At 38.1% G+C, this 15,123-nt stretch overlaps 1 protein-coding gene across 2 annotated transcripts in view; it reads right to left on the reverse strand.

Moving 5' to 3' along the window:
* The window catches only part of MAN1A1 (mannosidase alpha class 1A member 1), a 128,374-nt gene that overhangs the window by 42,859 nt on the left and 70,392 nt on the right, over positions 1-15,123 (reverse strand). For both annotated transcript variants that reach the window (XM_081139634.1, XM_081139633.1), the window contains exon 6: positions 10,435-10,529. In XM_081139634.1, the coding sequence (XP_080995760.1) occupies positions 10,435-10,529 (95 nt within the window). The remainder of the gene's footprint in view (positions 1-10,434; positions 10,530-15,123) is intronic.

Below are 15,123 nucleotides of genomic sequence, written 5' to 3' on the forward strand. Positions count from 1 at the left end.
GCTGCATTTACACATTGCTAAATTAATTTTTTTCTGTTAAATTCAAAACCCACAAATTTAAATACCTCATAAATGAAATTGCCACAATTTTAGTCTTATTTGCAGTCCTTATTTTAGGGTATTCCAATAATTTAAAAATAACCCTTCTTCAGCTGGGCAGTTTCATTGTGTTCTTCCCTTTGTTGTCCCAGATGATGACAATTACTATGAGGACTCTATAATGCCTCCCTTGTTGGAGGAAGACTATGTGTTATAAACTGAACACATGGGAGGCTAGCTAGAATTACAGATGTGTGTATACCTATTACACACACACACACTTTACTTGAAAGTCCATTCTTCCTTGTTAAGGCCTACCTTAACATAGACTATATGGATGCCTATCATCATTTCAGGATCTTGAAATGCTTCAAGTGATCTACTCTTCTAGGTATAAAAGACCCCAATTTCTTGAATTTCTAGGTTTTGTCATGAACATTATTCCTGTAAAACTGATACTATTAATCCTACTTAAAAAAATGAAAAAAATCAAGGCTTAGGAAAAGAGGATATGTGATCACGTTATTTTTAATAGAGTTATATTCAGTAAAACGCAGGCTCTTAAACACATAGATGTATTCTGAGAAATATACAGACTTGTCACACTATTCTTAAAGTAGTCGATGCACGACTTACATTCCTGTTCTTTTGGCTGCCATTTTCTTAAACACTTGCAATCAGCAAAGTTACAGGAATTGGCACTGTCAGATATTAAAACAATATGGCAAATTTGTAATTTGTAATTCGTTGGCTTCCAAAGTCTATTTGCAGAGTGCCAACCAGGTATAAAAATGCACTGTGCTGAGAGCTCTTTGGGTCAGGGAGAGTGGGACAGGGCACTGCATAGCTCTTGCAGGAGAGAGGGAATCAACCCAAGGACACAAGCCCAGAAAAGCAGAGATGAGAAAACACAAGAATGTGCAATAGTTTTGTCCAAGGCACATAGAAGATCTCATATAATCATATGGCATAAAGACTTAACAAGTAGATTCATTGACTTCTGAAATAAATGTAATCACATTTAAAAAAAAAGAAATACACAAAAAATTCAAGCTATTTGCACAATGTACTCACATATAACTATCAGTAATGATATCCATCTTAAAGTGACGTCTGTAACTTTTATTGTACTTCGAGGGGGTAGAATAGATTTATGCTTAAATTTTGGAAAACTACTCACTGATAAAGCCATTATAGTAATTGCACTGGGTCTGTTTATTAATTTGTCACAATTAAGTCAATAAGAGCTTTACTAATGTCCTATTACTTGATTAGTTTTGAAAGTGATTATCTTAAGAACTCGACTTAATTGGAAGCCTCTCAATTTACAAGGTACATTAAACTCTCAGTAGCATCTTAAGATTATTCAACATATGCAGGTCAATTACCAGTAATCACTGTTTTGTATAAATGTTCCATAAAAGCTATAGCATGACATGACAAAGGGGGAAAGCGAGATTTAATTAATAACGCTAAACTCCAATTGACATGCCTAGGATAAAAAGGGCAACATGGGCGTTCATACTGTCTTTCTGAAACTGGGTCTGTTACTAAAAGTCAAATAAAGAAAAGCTAACAACTGTCCCCCTTACAGAGGAAGATAATTTGTCATGATTGCTAAATCACCAAACTATATTCATGCCCAGCTGCACATTAATTTCCAGATTAATAATTACAATTAATTCTTACTACTGCTCCATCAGTTTTCTTTTTCCAGTTAATAAGAGACTGCAATCAATTCTTATTTATCCCATTTTTCAAAACAGATCAACTATAACTATTACTGCAGAAGCAGGAAACATGGAGTGGTGAATGCACCCACTGAGATTGCAAGGCCTTTAAAAATTATTGGCTGTGGTATAAATATTTTATATTGACCTTCCAATTCCCACTCAAAGATTCAACGCAGTTGGTGTAATATTTACAGTGAGTAACAATTATGAGGGCTGAGAAAGTGCCTTCATACCAAGCTGATTTTCAAACACCCATTAAAATGATTTCATAAACCTTTAAATTAAACTTTATTAATTATGTATTTTAAAGGTTTGCCTCACACTAGGGACATGAGCCTGGTCTGGAGATGATCACAGGGAAATTGATTGTGCTGCACTAAAAACTTAGGATAGCACGCTCCTCGAACAGATCACTCCACTTTGACCTGTGAAGACACTGTATGAATTATGTGTCCCGACTTGTTCCTGATCTGAATTCTGTACACAGGGTACATTTCAAATCACCAAGGCTGATTTGCCACCGATTGTGTGAAGAGTGGGAACAAAGCTGAATCTGTAAAACGCTGGTTCTGGGCATTTGAAAACCTCGAGCTGAAAGCCATTTTGAGTTGCTGCATTCGGATGGCTGTTCCTGTCCTTAAGCAAAAATTTCCCCAGAGTTTGCTTAAACCATGAGGGTGCTGTGGACAAAGTTGTGGCCACAGTTAACGATTCGGTCCCATGGGCTTTTGTACCGAGGCTCTCTGGGTACCGAACACTGAAGAGTGAGGAAGGCGCCTTCACAGACCCACAATGCTCTGAGGACAGCTTGTCTCCAGTTGGCCACGCGTTCCCTTTGCGAAACTCCTGCCTTTGATTAAAATGCAGGGTGCTAGGGAAGTCTAGAACAAAACTTCTTTTCAATATCTAGTATCTGGTGGCGTGCAGGGCCAGCCGGTTCGCTCGGGCCCACGGCTGTTCTCTGTCACTGCCCCGGCAGCGCAGGGACGTGGGCTGTGGGGCCGGGAACTCGTGGAGAAGGAGAGGGTGTGTGGAGAAGTAACGAGGCCGCCAGAGCCCGCGGTCAAGGGCAGAGGCGGCCTGTTCCTTCCTCCAGGGATCAAAAAGGCACCGAAAGCCCCATTTACCTGGATATTACCTTCAATTACGACTGGATGAGTGGGAAACAAGGGAACAGTTCAGACGCCCTTAGGCACGTCAAATCCCCGCGGCCCCACAGGCATGACCAAGGGACAGCAGGCACCCTTGGCGGAACTGTGTGTCCCGTCAGTCTCGACAGAGGGGCTCTGCACGCCAGCTCCATTCAAGCTAACTGTTGCCGTCCTTCTTGTCCACTGGCAATAAACAGGCACCTTAGCTGGGTCAGAGTGCTGCGGCCTGGCACAGACACTGATCTGGAGCCGGGTGAAGGATTAAAGGGTTGGCAAGCAGCCGGGCGCCCGCCTCCTCGGCTGGAGGACGACGCTGTCTCTGGCCTTGTTCCTGCAGTGCCGGCAGGTACAGGCCCAGGCCACCAGGTGCTTATGATAAAGTTACTTTGCCTGAAGCCATCAGAATGGCTTCAGGAACCGGCTCTTTTTAAACTTACCCTGAAGTCCTTCATTAAAAATGCCTTCTTTCCCCCCTCCTGCTGTGTTCAAATGGCACAAAGTTTGCTTTCTAGTCTCATTAGATAAGAAAATAATAATAATAATGCGGGGGGAGGGGGGAATTGTAAACTCTTCCTGGGTAATCAGTGCCTGGAATTAGAGGCTTTCTAGAAGCAGCAACATACCGCTTAGATCTAAGTGAAAATGTTGGTAACGAATAAATTAGCGGTAGGAACAACAACCCTCTGCCTGTCCGTGGATGTTTGGAGCTGGCCGCCTCACTGAGCAGCTGAGACTTAGGACTCTGAACAGCTCTGACGGCGGGCTCCGTCATTCCCCTGTATTAGGATAGCTCTCAAAGTGTAGTCCTCGGACCCGCAGCATCAGCCTTTCTCTCCATCAGCTGCGCCCGGTTTGAAATGCAAATTCTGGAGCCTGGCCCAAAACCCTAGGAATCCAAAACTCTGCGGGTGGGGCCTGGCAATATGTGTTTTAATAAGCCCTCCAGGCAATTCTTATACACTCTAAAGTTTGAGAACCACTGTTCTATTAAAGCTGGGCATTATCAAACCAATTTTCTAATATTCTATATTTCGGTAAGTTCACAATCAATGGGCAGGGAAAAGTCTTCAGCGTTAACGGAGAGGAGAAATGAAACTACCCTCAGGACATAAATACTAGACATAAAGCAGTGGTTCTCAACCCAGCTGAATATTAGAATGCCTGAGGAGGCTTATAAAAATGCCAAGAACTAACTCCAAAACAACTGAAACAGATTGGGGGTAGGGAGGCAGCAATGATATATATATACACACATACATGTACATATACGTGTGTGTATATGTGTATATATATGTGTGTATATATATATATATATATATATATTTTAATGCCCTAGTTATTCTAAAGCACCAGGAAGGTGGAGCATCACTGACAGAAAGTAAGTAGCCACAGCAGTCAGACCCTTGATAGAAGTAGGACAGTCTAGGAACTAGGAAATAGAATGTGCATGTTTATAGCAAGGATGCATGTACTTGCCATAGACTGGTTGTATCATATTAATTAAGTGTTAGCGAGCATGCGGGACTTGAAAAAAACCATTATGTTTTATTGCCTTACACTCTTCTTAAATCTATGGATTAAACAGTTCTTATTTTGAGAGGAGATGATTCAACAATAAATATAATTTTGGAGAGGAAATTGTTTTGACCCTATAGATTAATTCCAAAATAATTTAAAAAACAGTAAATGTGTGAGCATGGAGCCACAACTATCCTGCATGAACTACATGGAAACATTCTCTCCATATTTCCAGCTGTTTCTACCAATACCATCTTTCTTCCTGACCTAAGAAAATGAAACTTGAGCTTGAGAATGGATTGGTAGCACTAAATGGCTTAAAAACTGAAGATCAGAACCAAGTTAGTTTTAGCTATGTTATTTTATCATATACCATACTTTATAATGAAAATTCAGAACAAGACTATGACTTAATAACTCCAATTTACATTTACTTCATGGCACTTTGCAATGATTAACATTCTTCTAGATATTTCTTCATTAGATTTCCACAAAAGCCTTATGAGATCATCACACTAGTTACTACTATTGTTGTTATTTAGTTTTAATTATGAGAAGACAAACTCAGTTATGTAAATTATCCAAGGCCGAAGAGCTATATTGACAATGCTAGTAAATGGCAGCTTCAACAAGGGTAATGATATTCTAATATATAATATTAATAACTGTGCATATCAGTAGTAAAACCTTAAAATATGGTTATTACTGCTTCCAGAAGAGTTTAAGTGGGCAAATGAATTAAAATAGATAAAAGCAGGAAACCCAATATAATAAAACATGCAATCATAAAAAATAAAAATAAAAACAGGTTAGCTTAAAATACTTGGTAAGACTGTAGCTTCTTTTTATAGAACTTTGAATTTAACAGATCCATAGCACATGTAATAAAAGATAAATTGTAAGATGCGGCTCTGATTTTCTGCTCAGGGTATATATCACTGTTACAGAACACTTTTTAGGGTAACTAAGGGATATTTTGCCTCTTAGAATATTAGTAAATCATGAAATAACTCTGATCAGCTCATGTTCAGGAAATTTGCTTCTTGATATTTTTTACATTATTTTTATGATGTTAAGGTACAGAACTGTATTCTGTAATGCTAAAACATAATACACTTTTTCAAATCTGAAATCAGCTACTTTAAAAAATGCTTAGCAAGTTTAATGATCCAGAAATTTATATTTCAACTGTCAAGTAAATATACAAGGAGATATATGAAAAATATTTTTAAAATATATAACCTAATTAAACCATCTTTCAGAGTTTGTGTCTATTAAAACTAACCAACTATAATTTAATATTTAAGCATTTTACAACACGGACGTACTAAGAAACCAAATAAGGGGCCTAGTGCCTTTTGTTACAATATGTACACTACATGCCTCACAAAAGACAATCTTTCACTATTAGAAAACATTATGTACTATTCTTAATTAAGGCCCCATTTCAGTTAAAGTAAAGCAATTTGAAATTAAATTATAATAATACAAACTGCAATGTAAATGTAACTAATGATGTAGTGTGCATTTGCATTGGGTAATTAGTGAATAAAACTTCACACAGCAGGAAATAAAAGCAGGTGAGAGAGTTGTACCACATTCATCACCTTGCTGACTAACAAGAGCGAGAATGCAGATCAGTCATTTCTGGAACATTCCTTGACGAGTGCACTAAAAGCACATGCTGTAGACAGTTCCGCTAACCTAATATAACCACCAGCAAAGTGTCAGTTCAGAGAAATCCACAAAGACAAACAAGTGATAAAATAGTACACAGCTAAAACTAACTCATTTATCAAGAAAGACAGAATAATTATTAGGCACGCCTGGAAGGTATGCCCAGTGATAGAAATGAAAAATGGGAAGAGTGCCTATATTATTTAAAATTAAGAACACACTTTAGAAAACTTAAAATCTAATAAGCTTACTCTACCTGGGCTTGAATTATGCTCACTTATATGGAAATGGTGAAATACTGGAATTTATAAATCACAGAGGTGATTTTTCTTCTTTAGGCTGGAAGGAAAAAGGCACATGGCCTCTTGCTAATCGTAATAACGAGATCAGGCATCACATTTTGACATTTTTACATGAGAGAAATTGGGTTCTCCCAAATCTAATCTGTTAAAAAGGTAATGGTTTTCTTCCAGGGGGTGTTATTTAAGTCCCGCATTCTCACGGTCCTGCCGTGCTGGGGAAGCGAGCCTGCGCGCCCAGTCTGGCGCGGTTCCTGCCACCTCCACGCTTGTTCAGTCCAGTCACCCCCGGCCACTACATCACAGTTCTGACGACTCTGCAACTACATACAGCAGCTCTTGAACTTGTTACAGGTGTTGCAGAAGAGATCATTATAAAATACTTTCTTTTTCTGAACAGATTTTGGGACAGAGTTCCTAATGTAGAATATGAATTAATTATTTAGGTTCTCTGCTATTCTCAGTTTGCACAAATACTGAAATCCAATTTGGTTTATTGGTGTTTTGGCTCCAAATACATAAATGTCCCCAATTCAAAATACTGCTTGCTTTAAACTCAATTCAGTGAGACTTTATTCTCTCTCCTTGGCACAGACTATCTTACATTTGTCAGTTACATGAATGAGTGTATAATATAACATAAAATATATATATTGTGCTTTACCAACTATGCTGTAAATACCCAGAGGGAAAGACCATGTCTGTTTTATTTTTTAATGAAGTGAAGAGAAGAGGACAATCTTCCCAGGACCTAGCACAGAACCTTCATCAAGGCAGGGGCTCAAATAAATGCTTATTTATTTATTTTACAAAGAAAAGGTAAAGAAACCAATTATCTTTAGGTAATAACCTGAATGCTAGAGAGATGTGAACAAATAATACCAATAAGTTCACATCTTTGTTAACAGATAGTTGTTGGCAAAGAGCAGCATCCATAACTATTTTCAGATCTGAGACGGAAGACCAGAATTATAGATGACATATTCTGTGCCTCTCCCATCACAATTATTGCCAAGAGTTTCAAAGCCAGTCAACAATGAACACAGCTATTCTAAAAAGCATCCTCAAGCACTTTTTTTCCTCTTGGGCATCCTTCTACAGACACTCCCTTATTCTGAGAGGGTAATTAAGAAAATATGATTGTGCCAGACATATTTTTCTCCTCTCTTCTTTGAAACTTCTACTGGTGACAGGCTTCAAAAAACTAGCAAAGAAGCTCCATAGCATCTGTCCCTTATCCCCTGGCCCAAACTGTAAAAACACAAAGATTCAGATAAAACAGCATATATATCCAGATTGACATCAATAGTGTATCCTGAAATGTAATTATTGCAGATAAATATAAAATGTTGCTTTCTTCCTAATCAGCTTCCCAGTTGGAAGGGGATTCGATGAGTAGACTTGATTGGGCAAAGAGATAAGAATTTTAGTAGAATGATATTACTATTAATTTTGCCAAGGCTTATTGTGAAAATTTGGGCAAGTCACTGTTATTTAGTAAATGGAATGGAGAATGGATGAAATATATAATAAAAAAATTCATACAGGATGCCAGGAAGAAATTAAAAGTTTTCCTATCAGCTGTCAAATAGTCACCTAATTGCCTCTAGTTTAACCTGAAAATGTCGGAGAACACATAAATGAAATGGCACATTGTTTTTCACCATATGGAAGTTTCCTATAAACTTCTAAATTAAACAAAAACATCTATGTAAAATACTGTAAATGCAAAATAAGGTGTTAAGAAAAACTTGAATGCCCCATTTAATGAATTTTCAAGAGGCACATGTATGAAAGATAATAGACGATTCAGTATTAGATAGTTTTTAGAAGTATTCCTTTAGGTACCAAAAAATGTCTCCACTGTACACTAAGGACAGATTTAACTAAGAAAAAATCCTCTTGGTTGTTAGAAATAAACACTAAGTAAAGTTAAGTATGCTTTAAAAGAATCCAATTTCTTATGCTTATTTTAAGAAAGGCTAGAAATAATTAAATGATATCAGCACCTTAAAAGAATTGACTGAATTTTGCAAAGATGTAGGCCCACACGTCTCTCTATTAGGTTTAGCAGGCCTTGATCTAATTCCATTACCTTCCAGGAAGCAACAGGAACTAGTTCCATGGAATCTTAGGATAGATGATTGGAGTGATCCTTCGCTCCAGTATTTTAAACCTGGGGTCCTGAGGTCATAGGCGGGCTCCTATGGCACTGTTTGCTTTGGGAAACTGTAAAAATATGTGTACTCAGGAATATGCAATTTTTGAGGAGAGGGCCATGCTTCATCAGAATTCCAAAGTGGCCTGTGAACCTGAAAACTTTCACAAAAGAACAATTAAAGTAGCCTAACTTCCAGGTTACAAATAAGCCTGGAGAGTTGAAAAGATTGCTCTGAAGACAATCCTACAGTACCTATAAAATACCTAGATTTTATAACCAATGGTTGTCTTGATAACCAATTAGCTCTGTGCACTTTTCTGCTATTCTATAATTTTTCTCAGAGTGTAGGTAGGGAAAAAATGTGTTAAATGTGTACAGTGTTTTTATAATCAGGTCTTATTTCAGGTAATACAATAGTTTCTAGATCAGAATACTGTCTATAAATACAAAGCCTGAAAACTTGGAAGGTAATATAGGTGGTCTGCATGAGTCAAAAAAACACACACCTCTAACAAATGCCTTGCTGCCTCTAAGCCAAGCACATACCCACTGCCTTAGGACCCTAAAGCAGCATATGCTACAGTCTTCAAGATAACAGAGAAAGCCTTAGGTCCCTTAAAGGGGAAAAAAGATCCTGAGATGTCACATTATACACCAGAGAACTACCTCAATTAACATGGACCAGTTGTGTGGACTCTCCCCACCTCACTGCCTCAGCACTACTACCCCTGACTCCCCGCCCCTCTCACGATTATAGACAGGTACAGGAATAATTTCATATATAACATACAAATGAAAATAATGCATGACATTTAACTGATGATTTTTCATAATTCATTTTAGGAAAAAATGTCACTAAAATAAATGATGAAGAAGAAATCTGTATTAATCCTGCCAAACCACCCTGTGCATCTTCTTGGCATTTAGAAAACAAGAAAGCTGTTTAATTTATGCCTGTGCATCAGTGTGTGTGCATAAGCATCAAAGTACAGATTCTAGTTCTACCATTTGTATACGGTATGATGTCAGGCAAGTAATATAATCTGCCTGTGACTCGAGATCCTTATTATTAAAAAGGAGATAACATCAGTACTGACACTATTGGAGTGTTGTAAGGATTAAATGTGGTAATATGTGTAAAGTGTCTATAACAAAGCATCATATTTTATGATTTTATAAATAGCTATCATCATCACCATCATCATTATCACAAGAGGCGCAAATGCAAGTTATTGCTTACGGGGGAAGAAGTTAAGGAAAAAAAGCTTAAGATAAAATTGCTTATTTACAAAATGCTCAAGCTATCATGAAAATTCAAGCTATTCCTTGGGAGAATGCCATAAAGTTCTCAGCCCAGGTTTCTCTTGGGGCCACATTCCCATGGACGTGTCACACCAGGGTTCTTCACCCAAATGGGATGCGAAGGCTGGTTTGATCTGGGTCAGTGGAGCAGTTCCCCTCCCTCCTGTCACTGTGGGTGGGGCGGCCTCAAGTGCTCCCAGTCTCATTGCATGGGAGCTCTGATTAGTCCAAGTGTTCTATCTCTGAAGTATTTTCATGCCAATTTTAAAGACAATGAGATGCTCTTGGAATCTATGGAGACAGTTTCACTGATGCAGTGTCACCATGACAGTGAAAACCTCACAGCACATCTGGCTTGGATAACTCTGTCGGGGTCATGCTATCCCTCGACAGGGACCCATCGAAGACCATGGAACACTGAAAAATCAATAACTTCCGACACAAGGGCAGATGCCAAGACTTCCAATGGAGTAAGTGGCCAACATCATACAAGTTCTTATCCATCTGGTGTCTATTTCAACTTGAAATTTGTTGTAGAAAATGAAGAGTTTTACCTTTTTAAATTCAGCAATGCCCAAGGTATTCCAGAGGGAGTAAGAAATGCAGGGAGCAATTTTATCCCAAGTTCCACTGCTTTCTCTCGAAATATCTGAAAAGTTAAACAGTCAAGTAAGCTACTATTGTAAGCAAAACAAAACATACTATTCTATTATCTCACATTTAGCATTTTTCTACTTTAAAATTTTCTATATATGAAAAAAGTTAAGTTTCTCAAATTAAAAGAATTCCAAAATTAATAGAATTACCTAGGAAAGCAAGAATGGTCCAAGGGCCATTGCGCAGTGGGGCATTTCTTCCAATTTTGGTTGCAGATTAGAATCACATGGTTTTAAATACTACTGATGTCTGGTTGCACCCCTGAGATTCCAATCTCTATGGCTTGGGGCTTTCAGATCAGAATATCTGATGTCAGACGATTCCAATGTGCAAGCCAGGGGGAGAACCACTGTGGTTGGTGGGTGAGTCTTGGACTGAAAATCAGGAGATCTGGTCCTATTCTCTCTTCACTTGTTTCTTAGGGCACAGTGGAAGTAGGGGGAAGGGGGACAGGGAGCAGTAAATATTAAAGGGGACCAAATATGTGGTGACAGAAAATGATTTGACTTTGGGTGGTGGGCACACAAAATACATGTCATGTATCCCTTGAAACCTATATAATCTTATTAACCAGTGTGACCCCAATAAATAAATAAAAAAATAAAAAATAACACCCACAAAAAAAGAAAAAAGTTGTAAAAAGACATATTATTACAAGTAATCAATACGTCCTCTTATACCTACACAGTTTTAACTTCCTCTGATGTAAAGTACAGGTGATTTGAAAGATACAAAGTTAAATTAGGTACAGACTCTACCCAGAACTTAGTAAAGAACATAACATATGCACATAAATATCTCAAACACAGAAAGGATGAGAGCCAGAGATAAAATTGTCTAGGAGTTCAGAGAAGCTCAGCAAGGCTGTGTGGTGGAGATGGTGCTTTGAAGAGGGTTGTATGCGGCGTGTACTGGGGGCTGATAATGCTCGAGGGAGTGCGGATGGGAAGTGGAGGGGGCATCCCTGAAGGCTTCAGTCTAAACCCAGGGGGAGCAAGTGGGGGCCTGACTAAAAAGGGGAATACTGTCAAATAAGGCCAAGCATACACAGACAGCATTGGCCTAAATCATGGAAGGTCGCAAATGAAAGGCTAAGAATTATATTCTGTTAAAATGGAAAAACATTGAGTTTTTGAGCAGCCAATTCACTTGAGTAAAATTATGCTTTAGAAAGATTAGTTGACATCCATTCATAGTCTGGTCCAAAGAAAAGCATGGAGTTAATTTATTCATTGAAGGAAGGACGGCTACAGCTTTCCCTGCTCTGGGGGTGCCAGCCAGCAGGTGCCTTGTCCCTTCTCCTTGTGACATGTATGCCTGAGCATGGAGGGCTGGGAACTACACGCTTTCCTTCTGCCTCTTCCTTAAACAAGGGGGATGTGAGAAAGGCTGGGAGAGCACAGAAAAGCATGGAGAACAGAAGCAAAGTCCTCTCCTAGCCAATGGGAAAGCATTTGTCAAGGCAGTCATGTGTCGCTGCCCCTGAGGACAGTGTTCCGGTCCGCAAGGCCTGCTCGAGACCCGAGTCTCCCCGCAGAGAAATCCAGGCATTTGGCCTCCCACACTGAAGACAAGCTAGTAATACCAACGTTGATGCTATTTCTGAAACCCTACTCTTTTGGAATCCCACTCTCACTTAGTAATGAAAGTTAAGAAAGTAGTGTGCTTTAATGTAAAAATCTGATTGACAATTCAGATAAACCAATATTCCTCGAGTCCCGGCCTTTGTAGTATATAGAAAGAGCTAAAAAATAGCGATATCATGCCCCCCCCCAAATTATTATAACTCTCTTTAAAGTGGACTAGGTCCTATTTCAACAACTAACAGTGCGTGGAGGGGAGGGGAAAAAATGACCGGAAGGTACAGTGTCCCTCCCCTTCCTCTGCCTTCCCCTAGAGAATTCCAAGTTCTCTTCTGCTGTAAGGGATGATCCAATCACTGCCCAGCCATCTCTTGACTTCCTACTTTCAATCTAACTTTTTAAACTGTTATTAACTCCTTTTCAAGAAACTTATATGAGATAAAAGTCAAACTATGTAGTTAAAACACCATCTTTGATATTATAATCATATGGCCTGTGAGTTAAGGGCTCAGGCTTTAAAAACCTTCTTCAAATTGGGCAATCTTGGACAAATTTCTTACTCTCCCTGTGCCTAAATTTCCTCATCTTAAAACAGGGATAACAAAAGCACTTACTATTTTAAAGATCATGAAAAGAAATGAAGGCATTATTATATTTAAATACCTAATACACAGCAACCACTCTAAAAGGTTAGTTGCAGTTTTTATAGTGATAATAAAAATAATGGTATTTCCTCAAGAACTTTCCCTACTTAATTGCCTGAAATTCTTTCTTGTCTTGGCTTTTACCCAACTGCTGTTTTGGTACCTTCTACTCAGGTTCTCTCTCTTTCTCTCTCTCTCTCTCTCTCTCTCTCTCTCTCTCTCTCTCTCGTGTGTGTGTGTGTGTGTGTGTGTGTGTGTGTGTGTGTGTGTAATCCAGCAAAGTAACTGGTACTCAATAATAAATGTTCACTTAATAAGTAGGGGAGCACTATAATGAGAAACCATTGCTATTCTAGTGTTTGCAAATTGCTCCATCTGATTCCACTGGTTTCTACTGCCTGCAAATAATTATGTCAAGTATTCCAGAGTCTATATCTTGGGCACAATTACAAAAACAGTTTTGGATTAAAACATTAATTAAACTATTGATGCTTTCAATGAAATCATATGTGAGCCTGAATCAGTTCCAATTCTTAATGTTTGATTTACCATCTCCTGAGATATGAAGAGAGGTTACTTGGAGGAGGAATCAGATTCTCAAAGAGAACATCTTTCTAGGTAACATGGCGAGTATGTAATAAAATTCCAAACTAGCTTATAAAATTAACATTGTCAAAAGAGTAAAGGAGAATTGTCACAAATCATTCTAAAGGACAGTTAAATTTTAGCTAGCACATCTTGGATAATGTGCTGGAAAGCAAATGATCACAGGAAATACGCTAAATGGTACTTCAGTGCTCCTTCAAATGGGCAGTCATGATGGAGGGAGTGCTGAACCTGGGACCAGCATGTGGACGCTGCTAGGACTGGCTCTACCACGGCTTCAGTGGGAGGCCTGGACCAGCCACTTAACTTTTCTGGTTCTCAGTTTCCCCAGTAAAATGGGAGAGCAGCTCATAATTTCTACTTTCCATTTATCACTGAAAAACTAGTATTCAAAGTCATAAAGCTAGTGCTAAAATGAGACTGGTAAAAAAGCAAGATGATGTTCATGTTTTATGAAGATAAGTATTAACTTGCCGCCTGATTCTTAGTTTTGGTTTCCAAGGTTTATTGGTACTTATATTTGCTGGGGAGGATTTTACAAAGTTAGAAGGACAAGATGAAAAATGACAGTACATAAAATGTAATCCATGCTGAATAATAGATGTTTTCCTTTTCTTTTTCTTTTTTTTAAATGACCATTAAAATTAAATAGGGTAACTGCACAATCCACCAATGAGTCTGAGGTGGGCAAACAACTTATGACTCAATGAGGATCTTCAAAAAATTTCTGCATTATAGAGATTCTGATTTCACTCACAGCAAAAATAAAAACTAACATAATATGTTGAAAGAAGGGTGGTAAAATATGATGAAAGAGCTTCTAAAATAATTTTTCAAGCATGCAACTCACAAATAGGTTTAGATAAAAACATTTATGATTGGAAGTTAAGAATTTCAAAATACACCAAAACTGTATCTTTTCAATACACGTAAGTAACATCATCACAGTCTTTGATCAATGTTTAAAAAACTTCTGATTTTAGAATCTATCAAATAAAAACATTTATCTTTTTACTTTATCCTTACAGATAGGATTCGACATGGCTGTAAATCAACATGTATGGCTTTCCTTGCTTCTCTAGTTTGTAGATCCCTGAAGAACTATACAAGAATATATTTACACACCAGAGCAAAGAGTTAGGAAAGAAGACGTAAGAGCAGACAGCTCTGGAAGGAACCGGTTTCAGTTCAGGCCTGCGTCAGTCTGAAGTACACAATCAATATCAAAACCTTTCTTCAGATGCTCTTGCTGAAAACTTCACTGTTAAAAGATCAAACACTAAGTCCCCATTAGTAAAAGCAGAGTTTACCTATTACTCATTTTTACTACAAAAAGCTTTCAGCACAAGATGCTACACAAATGATAAATATCTGGCTGAACGATAACTGAAATAACCCATATATTGTTAGCTGAGTTGATCAGCACACATAATATGGACGAAATTTAATCATTCAACCAACTTATTGAGCTACTCTGGCTTTTCAGTTTAGAGTGGAACCTCTAAAGGCTTAAATATTCAAATAAAGACATTTAAAAGTAGTTAATACAGCAGACATTTACAGCTGGAAGAGACATTCAAGGTCACCTATTTCCATAATCTTGGTATATAGATGAGGAAACTAAGGTTCAGAGAGGCCCTCTTCTCTTAGTTAAATGCTTTGATAGAGGATGGCTGGATGATAGCTATAGCCAAGTGAATGCCAAATAGTTTCTGAACATACATTTCACACCAAAAGGAAAAATCTTTAAAGA

This window comes from Miniopterus schreibersii, assembly GCF_964146895.1.
Source record: "Miniopterus schreibersii genome assembly, chromosome: 6".
Classification (NCBI taxonomy): domain Eukaryota; kingdom Metazoa; phylum Chordata; class Mammalia; order Chiroptera; family Miniopteridae; genus Miniopterus; species Miniopterus schreibersii.